This window comes from Trichoplusia ni, chromosome 6 (assembly GCF_003590095.1).
Source record: "Trichoplusia ni isolate ovarian cell line Hi5 chromosome 6, tn1, whole genome shotgun sequence".
Lineage (NCBI taxonomy): Eukaryota > Metazoa > Arthropoda > Insecta > Lepidoptera > Noctuidae > Trichoplusia > Trichoplusia ni.
The window spans coordinates 8,587,366-8,602,926 of NC_039483.1; the positions used below are offsets into that span (position 1 = coordinate 8,587,366).

Consider the following 15,561-nt stretch of genomic DNA (forward strand, 5'->3'; position numbering starts at 1 on the left):
TACTTATAGAGTTTTTTGCCCGTTCTTCTCAATATTAATGATTTTTTGCAACCATGCAATTAGAGTCAATACCATAACTAAAACGTTTTAAATATGCCTGGAAAGCAGCCTGTTTGAAATAAAAACTTTTTGATTTTGATTGCTGTATTTTTAAAAAAAGAACTATTTTATTTACTTTGCGATCTATTCACTATTCGACACAATCTGATGTTATTACTCGTTTGTTTAGGTCACCTGTCATGTTACCTTGTACAACCCGCACCTGGTATAGAGTACAAAGCTGAAGACGAGAGTCCAATAGACTGTTATGTTAAGGTAAAAACGTGATTTAGCTTTTACTAAACCATACATACAGAAAAATCATAATAAATTGTTCATGAATATTGGTTTCAATGGGAAAGACGGCAATTTTTGAAAATGTGTTTTAAAATATTCTTTAGTATCTACTATTACTAAAAAATATAATATTTCTGTAATTTAGAAACTATTGAAAAAAATAATAATGAAGCGTTCATTTATTTGCGCCAAAACGCAGTCACCGGCTTTGACAATGCTCTGACGTCAACCCTCAGTAAAACTTGACAGTGACAGTATTTACTGAGGGCTGACGTAACACACTTCAATTGGCGTTTTAAAAAGCATGGCGGCAGTATTCTGCAATTTTATTTTCTAAAATAAAATAATAATCTCATCTTAAATTTTAAAATGGAGATTTTTTCCGCAATACATATTATCAGTTAAACACAACAATAAAAATTAAACAATATTTTAATGATTCCGTCTTACTGTCGTCTTGCCCGTTGCGAATTCTATATTCCTTTTAGAGCAAAAACTTATCTTTTACTAAAATATAAGGCTTAACTTAAATGTAATTACCATAACGTAACAAAACCTCCTTGCTTGTCCCGCCAGGTGATGGTAGTGTACCTGCGGTCGGGCAGCGCGCTGCAGCGGCTGGTGGCCAGCCTCGTGGTGTCGGCCTGGGCGCGCCACACGCGTGGACACGACGTGTTCCCGCCCGCCCTGCGCCACAGCAACGGGGACGCCGACGAGAACGATAAGGTCGGTAGCGAAGAGTATACATGTAAAGGCAGAATAAGACAAAGATATAGTCAAGTTATGGCAACATAAGTTTCAAATATAACTTGGTCGTTGTTTTACAGCTTTGGTTTTGTTTCTACATTTGCGTTTTTTATAACTGATTCAGTCTCAATAGCCTTTTTTTATGAACAGATCAGGAAACTATATTTTGTACATCACTTTAATTACTCGCTAGAAACTTGCCTCCAAAGCGGAGAGAATGTTGCTTTGGGTCGTGTCATGCACGCATCGATTTCTTTAACACTAGCTAACTCTTTTATATCCAATAATTAATTATTGCTTTGTCTTTTCTTAGGAAAAACAGGGAGACAGCACAAACAGCGAAGATGAGAGTCTTATATCCAGGTTGGCGCCGCCGGTACTAACAAACACGTTACACACAGCGCTCAACCAAGCTCTCTATTACGACGAGGTTGCGCTTAACTGTAACAGGTTAGTAAAGCAAACAAAAGTACAAGTACACACGGATTAATTGAAGTATGCAAAAACGACGCGTAGCAAAATGTGGCACCCTAGGGTGAAATGCTGTCTTTTATATTGTCGAGTAAAATACAGAAACGAATATACATTTTAAAACCTTACTTACGATTCTTAGGTATAAGCATCGTTCTTCCACACGGCTATAAGATCTAAATCCCTTTGACAAGAACTACTTTCTAAAGCATCTCGTTTTTCAGTTTCTCTCTCTGATCTATACGAATGAGTCTAGTATACACAGTATTTACTTGATATTTGTGTAATGGACTTGTTGAACATTTAAATCAATTTCTACAGAATACTACAAGAAGCTCGCGATCTGCACGCCATGATGAAGCATTATAAGCTGCCCGTGGATGGTGAAGAGTTGAGCAATATATTGAGGCTAGAACAGGTTACATATTTTTTATATACATAAATTGTTATGTACCTACTACTAACATTTTACTTTTCATGGTATGTTCCCTAACATGGATAAGTCCCTGTAACTATTATACTTCTGGAGAAAAAAAGAAAGACATCCCTCTACTCATAAAAACATTATAAGTATACCATACAATAACACCGTAATATGTTAATAAAGTAAGAAAAAAGGAAAAATAAGATTGTTTTTTTTTCATAGGTTGCATATCTAACCACGGTATCGCAACCGCTGGTGGCGGCGATGAAATCCAAACGAGTGGCTCAGACTCTGGAAGAGAGGCGGAAGAACCTGCAAACTGCCGTCAATCTGTGTACTATTGAACAAGGATCGCTTAATGTCTCGTAAGTACTTAATCTATTCGTTATTCCTTAACTGGGCCGTAAAAATAACCGAACAGGGCTAGTAAAAATAAATATTAGTTTACAGTTCAAATTTTTAGTTTACAGTTATAATTTTTAGTTTACAGTTCAAATTTTCTACATATTTTGCTTGTAGTGTCCAAGCGGCAATAGCGGGCGCTTGCTCGAACCTGCACATCTTGCCGGAGAAGTTGAACCCAGTGGTGCGGCCACTCATGGACAGCATCAAGAAGGAGCCTTCTGAGGAGTTGCAGCAGAATTCTGCTGATACACTAGCCGCGCTACTGGCGCAGCTCGTGAACAGGGATCCCTGTCCGAATAATAAAGTGCTGGTCAATCTGAAGGCGTTCTTGAGGTGAGAGGGAAAGAACCAACATAGCATAATTATGCTTTTGAAATGTATCAAGTTGAAAGAGACCTTTGCGAGGCCGTTCCATATGATATTTTGACAACTATTGAGTGTAGCTCGTAAAAATAAACAACAGTATTTGGTTTGAGTGTTAATAGGTCTTTCTGAAACCATAAGCGTTTATTCTTATCTTTGTTTACATTTAGTTTTATTTAATAAAACCTTTTTTAATAAATATTATTTATTTTGAAAAGATAAGTCGAAGTTGATCAAGATGTTATTAAAGCGTAATATATTTATCTTGTTTGTGTAGGTGTGATCCAGAGTACACGCCACGCATTTCACTAGAAAGTACAGAGGAAGCGAACGGTGACTCCGGTAGCGGTGACAGCGGACACGAGGGCAAGGGTGAACAAGTGTCGCAGGCTCCAGCATGTATGTTTTAAATAGCAATTCATTTACGTCCAATTATCAGCAATCCCAATGTCAAGTAAAATGATACAAAATTTATAGTTTGCAATCAATATTTTGGTCTTGATGTATGCTTTAGATAGGAAATAAAACACCTTGATTACGTAATCCAATAAACAATCCTTACTGTTATTGAATATTGGTTTACTTGTTGTAAAAAATATATATCTAATAAACAAATAGCTTAAAAACAAATAGATTCTTTACGTAGTTATTACGTTATTCATGTGTAATGTCGTGTGTGACAGTGGACAAGTACAGCGGCATCCTGACGCTATGGGAGCAGCAGCGCAGCGCGGAGCGGACAGCGCCGCGGCGCGGCCGCCCGCCCGCCGCCGCCGCCGCGCTCGCCATCGACCAGCTGCTGCCGCACGAGGACGAGGTACGGACACGAACTGCCTACTGTTGTACTAGTACTGCTCAATGTTATTGGAGTTTGTTGGTCTAAGACAGAAACGGCTCAGTTCTTTATAGCTTCATATTTTACATATACACTTTAATTAAAAACTTTTCGTGTACTTCATTTCGTCTAAATCCGCTCAAACATCCATCTTTTCGTGTTTATAGTATTTATTGTATAGTATTGTTTCTATAATTTGTTTGTATGGTTAATATTGTTACAGGCTCGCAAATTACTAAGGATCCAAAGACGAGGTGCCACATTGGCTCTGACGAGCCTGGCAACATACTTCGGCGATGAGTTACCAGAGAAGTTGCCGAAGCTTTGGGAGTTTATATCGGAGCCACTCGAGAGGGTTATGACTGATACTGGTGAGTTAGAAGTTTTTGTTATGTTTACCTCATACTTTGTGTGTATGTGATTTTAACGTTTGTGAATCCCCCGTAACGTTAGGATTATATGTTTTAGAGCGAGTCGTATTTTCTCTTTTAAACTTTGGTAAAAGGTAATAGGTATTTTTTTAAATAATAATTAACGTTTATTTTCTCTTTGTGTCATTAAAGGGTTTTATCATTCAGCAAGTTGGGTTGTGTTTAGATAAAATTACGTCTTTTTAGTTCTTTTTAAAGTTTGCATTGATTGTAACCTATTATGATTGTGTATTGAGCCCAGTGTTCGTTTCGATGTTGTAGAGTTGGAGCAGCTGGAGTGCAGCGCGGGCGAGGAGCTGATCTCCCGCCTGCAGGTGGTGGAGGCCGTGTGCGGCGCGCTGGCGGGCGGCGCGCGCGCGCGGCTGGCGGGCGCCGCGCGGGCCGCCGCCGGGCTCGCGCGCGCCAGGCACACCGCGCTGCGACACATGGCCGCGCGCGCGCTCGCCGCGCTCTGCCGCGCCCGCTACCCCGGGGTCATGCGGACCGTCGTGCGGGAGGTAATGATTGTGATAGATAGCCGAGTGGTAGAGATCACCACCCCAAACCCATTGTGCGCGTCATGTAGGACAAGCATAAGTGAGATCCACGAACGCTTGTACCGAGTCCGGGCGTCAGTGTACATATGATTTGTATTTTGGTGTAACCTCCCGCGTCAAGAGGATTTAATTCCTTACGGCGGGGGGTATTTTTTTAAAGAAAAACGCTGATATAATTATTGTATTTTTTTTTTAATGTAAATTTTCAAAGTACAATGTTACTGCGTGGATAGCCAACTGCTTCTATGATATCAATCCAATAACTACATTACATGTCTTGCAGGTTTAATTCCCATGAAAGCATTAAATAATTAAACATTTGCTTATTTTAAGTTCTACTGTTTATAACACCCTTATAATACTAATGGCACCCGTGTTGACAGTTAGTGCCCGCCCTGAGCGACGTCCGCAGCGACAGCGTGCGTTGCGGCGCGGCGGAGGCGCTGGCGCGGGTGGTGGACGCGCTGCAGCTGCAGATAGTGCCATACATCGTGCTGCTCGTCGTGCCGCTACTCGGTAACTAGCACTCTTAAATTTTTTAACATGCAACAAAACAAGGAAACCATGCATGTATATGTATGTATAAAGCATTGTTTTCTTTTTACAAAATGCGACTTTTAATTACTCCTTTCACAATTTTTGTAGATTTGACAAGGTTGATCACAATAATTTTTTTTGTCGTTTAGCAGTTTATTACCTTTTCACGCTTAAACGGCTAGACCGATTATGGTAAAACCGAAATGCAAAAATATTTGTACAAAAACATTCAATTCACCATGGATTTGTCATTAAAGTATAAATAAGCAATATTTGTTGTACGCAGGTCGCATGAGTGACCACTGCGAGGCAGTCCGCATCATGTCGACGCGTTGCTTCGCGTCGCTCATCCAGCTGATGCCGCTGGACGGGCCGGCCGCCGACCCGCCCGACCTCGAGCCCGAGCTGCGCGCGCGACGGAACTCCGACAAACAGTTCCTCGACCAACTGTTCAACCCCAAGTCTATCAAGGATTACAAGATACCTGTGCCAGTGTCGGCTGAGCTACGGTCGTATCAACAGGTGATGCTCCATTCAATATGTATTGTTTTCTGTAGATGTACTGTATGTAATCAATGAATAAGTCGAGTGGTCTTCTAATTCCTTTAACTTATAGTGTAATTAGAGTTTATTTACACCAACGTAAAAAGGTGAATTGCTTGATTTTCCTCATCCCGTAATGCTTTTTAATACCTGTCCTTGAAATAAAACAAATGAACCAATTGGTTTATAAAAGTTTCAGGCATTTCAGAAAGCATATAGAATTTTTGCATGTAACTCATTAAAGATACGTAAGAGTATCCGTAGATTTAACTTAAAGTGTGCATTGGTCAGGCGGGCGTGAACTGGCTGCGCTTCCTGTACGAGTACAAGCTGCACGGCGTGCTGTGCGACGACATGGGGCTGGGCAAGACGCTGCAGTCCGTGGTGGTGGTGGCGGGCTCGCACGCCGAGCGCGCCCGCGCCCGCGCGCCGCAGCTGCCCTCGCTCGTCGTGTGCCCGCCCACACTCACCGGTACTCACTACTCAAACTTACTTGTACATTAATCTTTGTAGCCCTCGCGTAGCCTCGTTTAATCAATCATTTTCCTTTTGACCAATCAGCACGTCGAGACTAGTCAGCACATTATTATCATTAAATAAAAGCATTATATTATGCAGAAACGCACACGCGCGCTATTCAGAGTTTTTGAGCGCCGCAAACGCGATCATACAAAAAGTGTGCCGTCTGTGCTGCACCAAGTACGTAAGCCAAAAAGTTCGTTAATATTACTAAAAACGACTTATTTTTTTTACAGGTCACTGGGTATTTGAAGTGAACAAATTCATCCCGTCCAAATTCCTGAAACCCTTACAGTACGTGGGCATACCGTACGAACGTGAACGTCTACGACATCATGTGAAGCACTACAACTTCATTGTGGCTTCCTACGATATAGTGAGGAAGGATATTGATTTCTTCAGCAGTATCAAGTGGAATTACTGCATATTGGATGAAGGACATGTCATTAAGAACGGCAAGACGAAGGTGTTTAAAGCCATCAAACAGATTGTAGCTAATCATAGACTGATACTCTCTGGAACACCGATACAGGTAATTAAGTAAATATTGTATGTTTAATTATTTCAAAAAGCTACGTTTACAGTAATACTTTGCTTAACTCAGATACGTTATGTCTAAAGGTCATGAAAAGTAGTGCATGATTGATAGAACCGCGAGAGAACAAACAGCCTAACTCTATCCTAGTTGCACTGTATCTGCACAAATTTGACAACGTTGTGTTACCGTTGGCAGAACAACGTGCTGGAGCTGTGGTCGCTGTTCGACTTCCTGATGCCGGGACTGCTGGGCACGGAGCGGCAGTTCACGGCGCGCTACTCGCGGCCCATCCTGGCGGCGCGCGACGCCAAGGCCACGCCGCACCAGCTGCAGGCCGGCGCGCTCGCCTGCGAGGCGCTGCACCGACAGGTACACTACAGTTCACGGCGCGCTACTCGCGGCCCATCCTGGCGGCGCGCGACGCCAAGGCCACGCCGCACCAGCTGCAGGCCGGCGCGCTCGCCTGCGAGGCGCTGCACCGACAGGTACACTACAGTTCACGGCGCGCTACTCGCGGCCCATCCTGGCGGCGCGCGACGCCAAGGCCACGCCGCACCAGCTGCAGGCCGGCGCGCTCGCCTGCGAGGCGCTGCACCGACAGGTACACTACAGTTCACGGCGCGCTACTCGCGGCCCATCCTGGCGGCGCGCGACGCCAAGGCCACGCCGCACCAGCTGCAGGCCGGCGCGCTCGCCTGCGAGGCGCTGCACCGACAGGTACACTACAGTTCACGGCGCGCTACTCGCGGCCCATCCTGGCGGCGCGCGACGCCAAGGCCACGCCGCACCAGCTGCAGGCCGGCGCGCTCGCCTGCGAGGCGCTGCACCGACAGGTACACTACAGTTCACGGCGCGCTACTCGCGGCCCATCCTGGCGGCGCGCGACGCCAAGGCCACGCCGCACCAGCTGCAGGCCGGCGCGCTCGCCTGCGAGGCGCTGCACCGACAGGTACACTACAGTTCACGGCGCGCTGCTCGCGGCCCATCCTGGCGGCATCCATAAACAAAATAAAACTCTAAAACTAGTACAAAGTAAAAACCGTCATTTTATAATGCTCCAAAAATATTTACGCAACGTATCTTATTTTTTTTTGTATCCTAGGTGTTACCATTCCTGTTGCGTCGTGTAAAGGAGGATGTTCTAAAGGAGCTGCCTCCTAAGATCACGCAAGACTACTACTGTGATCTGAGCCCGCTGCAGCGGCGCTTGTATGAGGACCTGTCCAAGGAGCACATGCCTCACGGGATCGCCTCAAACCACACGCACGTCTTCCAGGTGTGTACCTAGACGCTGTGCCGTATTGCCATAGCTAGATGCCATTTTATTTTAATTAATTGACCACTTTATATTGCTATGTATCGTGATCTTAATGAGACATTTCTATTAACTCCAACTCATGTAAAATTAGGGATTATATTACATTAAACATTTCCCTCCCGTCTCGTGACTTATATGTGATCTTTTATCTTGTTTAACTACTGTGTCTATTTGTGGGACAGCGAAGTGGTTAAGTTCGATTTGTTACCGCAGTAATGTGTGATATAGTTGAGTATTATAGTTACACAGTCAATCTAACAAAGAAAATATACGGAAATCTTAATCAGTAGATGAGTTTTTTTCATATGTAATGATGCATGGTGTTTGTCGCTAGGCGCTGCACTACCTGCAGAACGTGTGCAACCACCCGAAGCTGGTCCTGACCGCGGAGCACCCGGCGGCGCGCGCCATCGCCGCGCAGCTGCAGCAGCAGAACTCCTCGCTGCACGACATCAACCACTCCGCCAAGCTGCCCGCGCTCAAGTAAGACACACATACAGCCATTATCAGTAGTATAGGACATAGTTTTATTGCAAGCTTTTTATATGTAAGAGATGATTCAGAAATAATAATACACTAAAGCTAAAGCAAACATACTGTTTTAAAACGTTGACACCTGTAAATATATGACTTTGAATGCATTTGGATTTACGTGAGTAAAGCCCAATCGTGATTTCGAATAGAAAATCTCTGTGATTTTAAAGTTGCTTATTTATTTTAGTTTCAATCACATAAGAATATTCTTTACTTTTGTTATATAAAATGTTAATTGAATCTCCAGACAACTCCTCCTCGACTGCGGCATCGGTACCACGGCGTCTGACGCAGAGCCCGAAGTGGTAGTGTCCCAGCACCGCGCGCTCGTGTTCTGCCAGCTCAAGAAGATGCTGGACATAGTGGAGCACGACCTGCTGAAGCGCCACCTGCCGGCCGTCACCTACCTGCGCCTGGACGGCAGCGTGCCGCCGCACAAGAGGCACGAACTCGTCACGCGGTTCAATAACGACGTGTCCATTGATCTGCTGCTACTCACTACAGCCGTAAGATCTGTTTTATAACTTCTGTTCTATAGTTATACATATGGTGGGAGACTTACACGGCTTGACTCACGACTTTTTGACTTCATCAGTTTGTCTATCAAGGTTTACTAAAAAGAGGTTTTTTAACCGGACATGTACCTCACAATTTAAACCTTTAATTGATTTAATTATTATTGACATGAATGTAATCCTTATAACTCAACAGGTGGGCGGTCTCGGTCTGAACCTAACTGGAGCGGATACTGTGATTTTTGTGGAACATGACTGGAACCCCATGAAGGACTTGCAAGCGATGGACCGCGCTCATCGTATCGGACAAAAGAAGGTCGTCAACGTCTACCGCCTCATCACTCGTGATACGCTCGAGGAGAAGATTATGGGGTAAGACTGTCATAAAACAACTTGAATCTTAAAAAAATGCTCATTCGTTATTTCAGTAGTCTAACGACCTAAATAACTTCCACAGATTACAAAAATTCAAGCTACTCACGGCGAACACTGTAATAAGCAGCGAGAACGCAGCAATGGAGACAATGGGCACCGACCAGCTGCTCGACCTGTTCAACTTGTCCAGCAGTAACGCGCAGACTCCGCAGCAACAGCAGCAGCAACAACAGGCGGGACCTTCTGGCTCCAAGTCCGTGCTGGAGACACTGCCAGACCTCTGGGACGACAAACAGTACGAAGAGGAGTACGACATGACCAACTTTATTAAAGGACTGAACAAAATGAGCGCTTAACCCTTCAAGTTGGTAACTGCAATTTAAGTCATTGTCACCCAATATTCTAGCAGCTGCATGGTCAACTTTTTGGTGGGCTCTCGAACCCGTTTATAGGCCATGGCCCATTAACCTGGCAGCTGGAATCTGGTTAAAAGCAAAAACAATTTTTTTTTTTCGATAGTGACCTGACCAAGTCCAACCGACATAATAATTTAGAGCTAGCAACTTGAAACATTATAATTACTGTTCAATTTTATTTTCAAATATTTCGCATATTAGCGCGATCAGTTTTTCAGTCTAAATAAGTCCTAGATTGGGTAATAAGCTGCGTTATACCCACCTTTCTGTTCAAGTTGTGTGCCAATATCTAAAATGCATAAGTGATTCAATATAAGCGATACAATGCATTCTAATCGTAAGATTAAAACGTATTTCATTTGATAAATATATAGCTTTAGGATGTGTTCGATTTTGGTGTAGCCAAATTGATTTACCTTGTACTGAGTTGGGCTGTGGTGGTAGTGACAAGACGACGCACGACCAATCGACGTTGAGACATTTTTATACTTCTTTCATGTACACAACATAATGTGTAGTGGTAATGAGTGTCGAACATTCCATGTACCATACATGGCTTATCCATTTGCTCGACTCCGTTTGTCGTGACTACCAAAGCTTATCGCAAGACCACCGCAGTCCTAACGTTGACCTTCCTACAAAGCCCACGCTTTGTTGGGAGGTTGCTATGTTTGAAGAGGCTGACCATTCTAGTAGTGATAGTTGTAGACCCAGACAGCTTTAGAAAGTTGCCTTAGTAATGTTCTATGAATCTTGTATTTCTTAAAATTGTGTAGTTCTTAGACTAGTTTTATTATACACACGTGTGACGATACACGCAGTAGTGTAGCATTTTGTAAATTTACAGTCTATTTCACTTTCATACAACGAGTCCATCACACTTGAGCTTTCGATATCAGTCAATTATATCTGATGAGATACATTTTATAAGTGTTCGGTACTACTTTAGCTGTATGTATAACCATACTATTATGAAATAGTCTGTAACGAGTATTCAATAACTTTCTGCAATTAAAAGTAAAGTTGATTACGAATGAAGATCATGGTAGTCATTGTTTGATTTGAACGAAATATCCGTAGAAAGTTCATGATTATAATGTTACTTATTTATACATTTTTGAACTTGGTCATAAACAATTGTTAGGGATTGATTAGTATTAAGTACTCTTAAAATCGCAAAATATCTAAACCTTTCTTACACTAATCAATCCCTACTGATTGTTTAAGTAAATTACATGTAGTTACAAACTTTCTTAAAGTTCAAAGCTAAATTGATAGATAGCATTCTTACCATTGCATCATTTAGTTATTTAGAAAATTTAATATATTATCAACTTGTATTAATTAATTAGGTGATCAAGCCAAAATAATGTAGTTGTGACTGTCATAAACATCACTGGCCCCCTATTGTTATACAAATATTTATTTACTCAATACTTACGTAAACACTTAGTAGTTCATTCTGTAAGCTATTCAAATGTAAGGTTCCTTGTGTAAGAATTTACCTCATGATTTGATTTTTCTCTATGATTGAATAATTTATTTATTATTGTAGCGTTATAAGGAACAGTCATGCTGCTTTAGTCATTTTTGTAGTTTTTAGTGTGGCGCAGCGTCGCTGGTGTTTATATTTAGATTTGAATGTTTTTTGTTTGCTGTTCAGTACCTGCTCAACATAAAGCACTAATGAATAAATAAAAGAATGATGTTTTGTTCTATATTCATGCGTGATTTTTTACAAGCAAAACAGTTAATTCGCTATTCTCTTGTATTTTGTGTATAAATATTTTATTGTTAAAGATTTTGTCAAAATTCACTAAGTTTAAGTCTGTGAATTCATGTTTCGTAATACTTTTGTGTGATGAGTGGCAAAATCGCACGTACTTCCAGTCTATTTGTAGTAAATCTATGTTGGTCTACTGTCTGGATAAAAATAAAGCATTTTTTGTAATTGGTGTACTCATTTTACTTTCTCTTTACTTTCTTTTCGGTAAACCAGTCATTATTTTTACAATCAAAATTGTTATTTCACCTATGCTAAGGTACTGTTTTATTTTAATATCTAAATAATCGGAAAAGGAGGTTTTATTCATCACCCATTTGTGTAACAGATGAAATATATTTATTTCTAGTGTTCCGAACCCCAATGGTCTGAACGTCCAACCGCCTTCTTGGTCGTTGTAAAAAAAAATTGAGGGTGGATACCTATAAACTTATTTGTCACTCAACTAATTTGCTTTTTTATTGATCAGCTTATTTTTATAGAACCCCCAGTGCCGCGATTGAAACTGGCACTTGACTGTATTATATTTCCGTTTAATTAAATAAATGTAGCTACGGGGGTTTTACGTATTCATTTATTCTTTAAATACATGATTATAAAGGATTTTTTTTTAATATCTTTTCCAGTTTGCCGAAATATAATGGCCGTTTAAAATAATGGCTATTGCAATACTCAGTTAAAATAAATTAAATCGGTATTAAACCGTAGACACCTTCAGCGCACAGGGCGTTAGGTTTGGCTGCACCTTTGTTGGTAAAATTGCACTATTTTAAAGGCGAAATGGCCATCACCGTTCATAAATCAGTACGAATTAGTTAGTTCCGGGAATTTTCCTGAGTTTTTGGGTTGGCTTTCTGAAGACCTAGATATTTTTAACTATTTAGCATTTCTGACATATTATGTTACTTATATCAAGAATCAGACGAGATTTTAATAAATCTAATAGTGCCTCTAGAAACTTTAACCTTCAATTACAATATTAAAAGAAAATCGACAAAATCAACAATGTTTCTGTTTCTTCTAAACTAAAAGTACAGAGATTCAATTTCGTAGCTAAGCCCTCTTTTCCAGAGTTGATACTTGACCATTCAAACAAATTACAGAGTACATTTTTATTTTTTTCAATTCGAATCAACCCTTTCCCATCTACCCTGAGCTAACCTCGTTTATTGAAATAAACTCTAGCGTTTAATTTTTTTTGCTACTTTAACCTTTTCACTGAAGTGATAGTATAACAAATAATAGTAACAGCATCATGCTTCGGTACGAGAGTAGAATTTATTCTTTTCAACTTCATATCGCATGAATGTCAATTAGGTTTGCGTTGAAAGAAACGTGACATTGTTAGTTCAGAAACAAGCCGCGAGAGACCGCCAATGTGCATCAACACCATGGCGAAGGCGACGTCAAGCGTGTGAATAATTTTTGTTTTCTACGTGAAAATGTTGTTATCAGCTTGTTTGTAAGTTGAAAGACTTGAAATAAACTAACTTGTAGTGTGTTTATATTGTCTAGTGTAAATACTGAACGTCAAAAGTTTAAAGTTTTGTGTGTGAAGTTGTAACGAACTCTCGGATCACTTTGGAGTTCAGGTGTCAACGAGGTAAGAAAGTGATGCTTATTCTGTTATTACGACTTCTAAAATTAACATTTCTGACAATGTCGTGAGTTATATTGTCCCAACAAGTTACAATTAGCTCCAAATAGTATATTCGTTGCAAAATGAAGTACACACAGGTAGGTAATAGTTATAAATAATTCACTGTAAGGTTAGGATCTTGTCTTGGTTGTATCAAGACGTTCGTGTAAGTTTTGTTATTGTAACTGGAATAGCCAGCGGATTTTGGTTATTTCGTGACGGGAAGTCGCTTTCAAAAAGTTTTTGTTTACAAACTTGTGAAGTAGCTACCTACTTACCTAGTGACCTCATATTTTTACATGTGTGAGAGGATCTCTTTGGTTAGAGAGATGTAACTCTATTTATATAAACATGCATCATGATATTGAGAATTGGGTTTTGTTGTTGTTGTGTTGTTGAGTTCTATGAATTGGATGCATTTAGCTGCAATAAAGGTTGTCACTACACAACTTTATTATTACACACTGCATTGTTGATTCCTTGGCACTAGTGTGTCACTACTCTTAACATGCTTTTATTATGTTTATAAAGTTATTTTTGAAAGTTATAATTATTTTACTAAAAGTTTTTCGGAATCAAAAGTTTTTAAAAGTGAAACAAATACATTATTAGTTTCATATACCTATATTTTTGGCCAGAATGGAATGGAGGAAAGGCATAACAGTTTAATATACTAGAAGTATTTCTAAGTATATTTTTAAAGTTCTTTTTATATTTTATGATGAAAATTTGACTACCTATGCTAACTTGATTTACAGTTCTTTACAATTTTATTCCATATCATTTTGAGCCATAAACTTTTCAATATTATTGAGTATAGAAAATATATTCATATTCATACAAATAAAAAAAAACAATGAAACAAGAATAAATTTACTTTTTAATACGATTACTGCAATTATTACTAATGATAAATGTAGCAAACAATTATCGATAGTAATAATTATCAAAACCAATATTAAAACTATGTACCAAAGATCTAGTTTCAACCTTTTGTATGGCTATTCACACTTAATAAACTACTATTTTTATGTATTTATATCAAAATATTTAAACAACAACAATAAGCAGCCAATGGGCTAATGATGATGATGATGAAAACAACATCCTTCAGATTGATGCTGCCGAACCCCTCCTCCCATATAATGTAACAAAATATCAAAATTTACTATGTACTATAAACATAATTGATGGTCTAGACTGTCAATAACTGTAATCAGTTAAATAAATATTGTGGTTATAAAGTTATATTAGTAGACCTATGTAGACTGATAGTGTTGTTATCATTGATCCACTACAGTTTGGTAGTCTCACAAATATTAAAAATCTAACAGGTAGGTAATAATAACTGTTTGACAAACTTTTTTCTTAGTGACATTTTTTTTAAGGGTAATTAATGTAAGAACTTTTTTAAGAAAGCTTAAACATTGAATTTCGTTTTTTATCACAATAATTATGTCAATGCGTTTGTGACTTTTTCATGCTTAAACAGCTAGACCACTTTCGATGAAATTTAGTATGGTAGCAGATTACACCTTGGTACAATAAACTACAATGCTTAACACGTTTCTGCAACTGCCGCCGCCATCGAGGTGGGCGAAGCCGCGAGTAACGGCTAGTTTTCAATGATTCGAAAACTGATTTACTGGTCTGAATATTATAATGAGTTATAAAATATTATATAGGTTTTTTTATATTCCTTGTCTTTGAAATATCAGTACCTACTAATATTACTTTTTTCATCCACAATCAAGTTTGTGATCACACCTTGTAAAGCCAAATAGCTCAAAGGCGTGCAAAAATATGTACACCCAGCCTTACATTGAACTATAAAACTACAGCAAACTTGTCTTTACAAATATTGTACTTTCGAAAAATAATTATTATCATTATAAATCAATTCGCGTTAGTCTTCAGACACACATGTAGCACACGATGTGTCAAATATCAATGAAATTCAAATAAAAACTTGTTTCAAACACAATACAATAGAATTTATTGTTAAAACACTCGCCCACTCTACCAGCAATATTGTACATTGTAAACATGAGCGTAAAACAATAAAAAAACACAATGTGTCATCAATACGTCTCTTTAAAAAAAAAACCGGTTTGCAACAATCAATTCCCTTTGTGCGCGACATCAATGGGAGCGGTTACTGTGTACCTATCCTTTGATCTCGCCGCCCTCAGAAGATGCGACAGTGCGCTAATACCGGCGGGCCGCGGAACAACGTCGCAACCGCCGCGCGCCGCCGCCCGCTTTGATGCTATTACGAAAAATACGATATTATAAT

General features: G+C 39.8%; 2 protein-coding genes across 2 annotated transcripts in view; both read left to right on the forward strand.

Annotated features, from left to right (window-relative positions):
* Positions 1-11,794, forward strand: part of LOC113494733 (TATA-binding protein-associated factor 172) — a 44,335-nt gene extending 32,541 nt beyond the window's left edge. The window contains exons 15-34 of the mRNA XM_026873174.1: positions 230-315; positions 913-1,062; positions 1,397-1,533; positions 1,876-1,972; positions 2,201-2,343; positions 2,498-2,716; positions 3,024-3,145; positions 3,430-3,563; positions 3,805-3,952; positions 4,274-4,509; positions 4,932-5,064; positions 5,372-5,607; positions 5,920-6,100; positions 6,384-6,679; positions 6,881-7,054; positions 7,788-7,961; positions 8,338-8,486; positions 8,785-9,043; positions 9,249-9,424; positions 9,510-11,794. Coding sequence (XP_026728975.1) covers positions 230-315; positions 913-1,062; positions 1,397-1,533; positions 1,876-1,972; positions 2,201-2,343; positions 2,498-2,716; positions 3,024-3,145; positions 3,430-3,563; positions 3,805-3,952; positions 4,274-4,509; positions 4,932-5,064; positions 5,372-5,607; positions 5,920-6,100; positions 6,384-6,679; positions 6,881-7,054; positions 7,788-7,961; positions 8,338-8,486; positions 8,785-9,043; positions 9,249-9,424; positions 9,510-9,783 — 3,524 coding nt within the window. The 3' untranslated portion in view covers positions 9,784-11,794. The remainder of the gene's footprint in view (positions 1-229; positions 316-912; positions 1,063-1,396; positions 1,534-1,875; positions 1,973-2,200; positions 2,344-2,497; positions 2,717-3,023; positions 3,146-3,429; positions 3,564-3,804; positions 3,953-4,273; positions 4,510-4,931; positions 5,065-5,371; positions 5,608-5,919; positions 6,101-6,383; positions 6,680-6,880; positions 7,055-7,787; positions 7,962-8,337; positions 8,487-8,784; positions 9,044-9,248; positions 9,425-9,509) is intronic.
* A 1,181-nt stretch (positions 11,795-12,975) lies between these two features.
* The window catches only part of LOC113494741 (axin), a 64,884-nt gene continuing 62,298 nt past the window's right edge, over positions 12,976-15,561 (forward strand). Inside the window, exon 1 of the mRNA XM_026873184.1 lies at positions 12,976-13,229. The gene's annotated coding sequence lies outside the window, so the exon portion shown is untranslated. The remainder of the gene's footprint in view (positions 13,230-15,561) is intronic.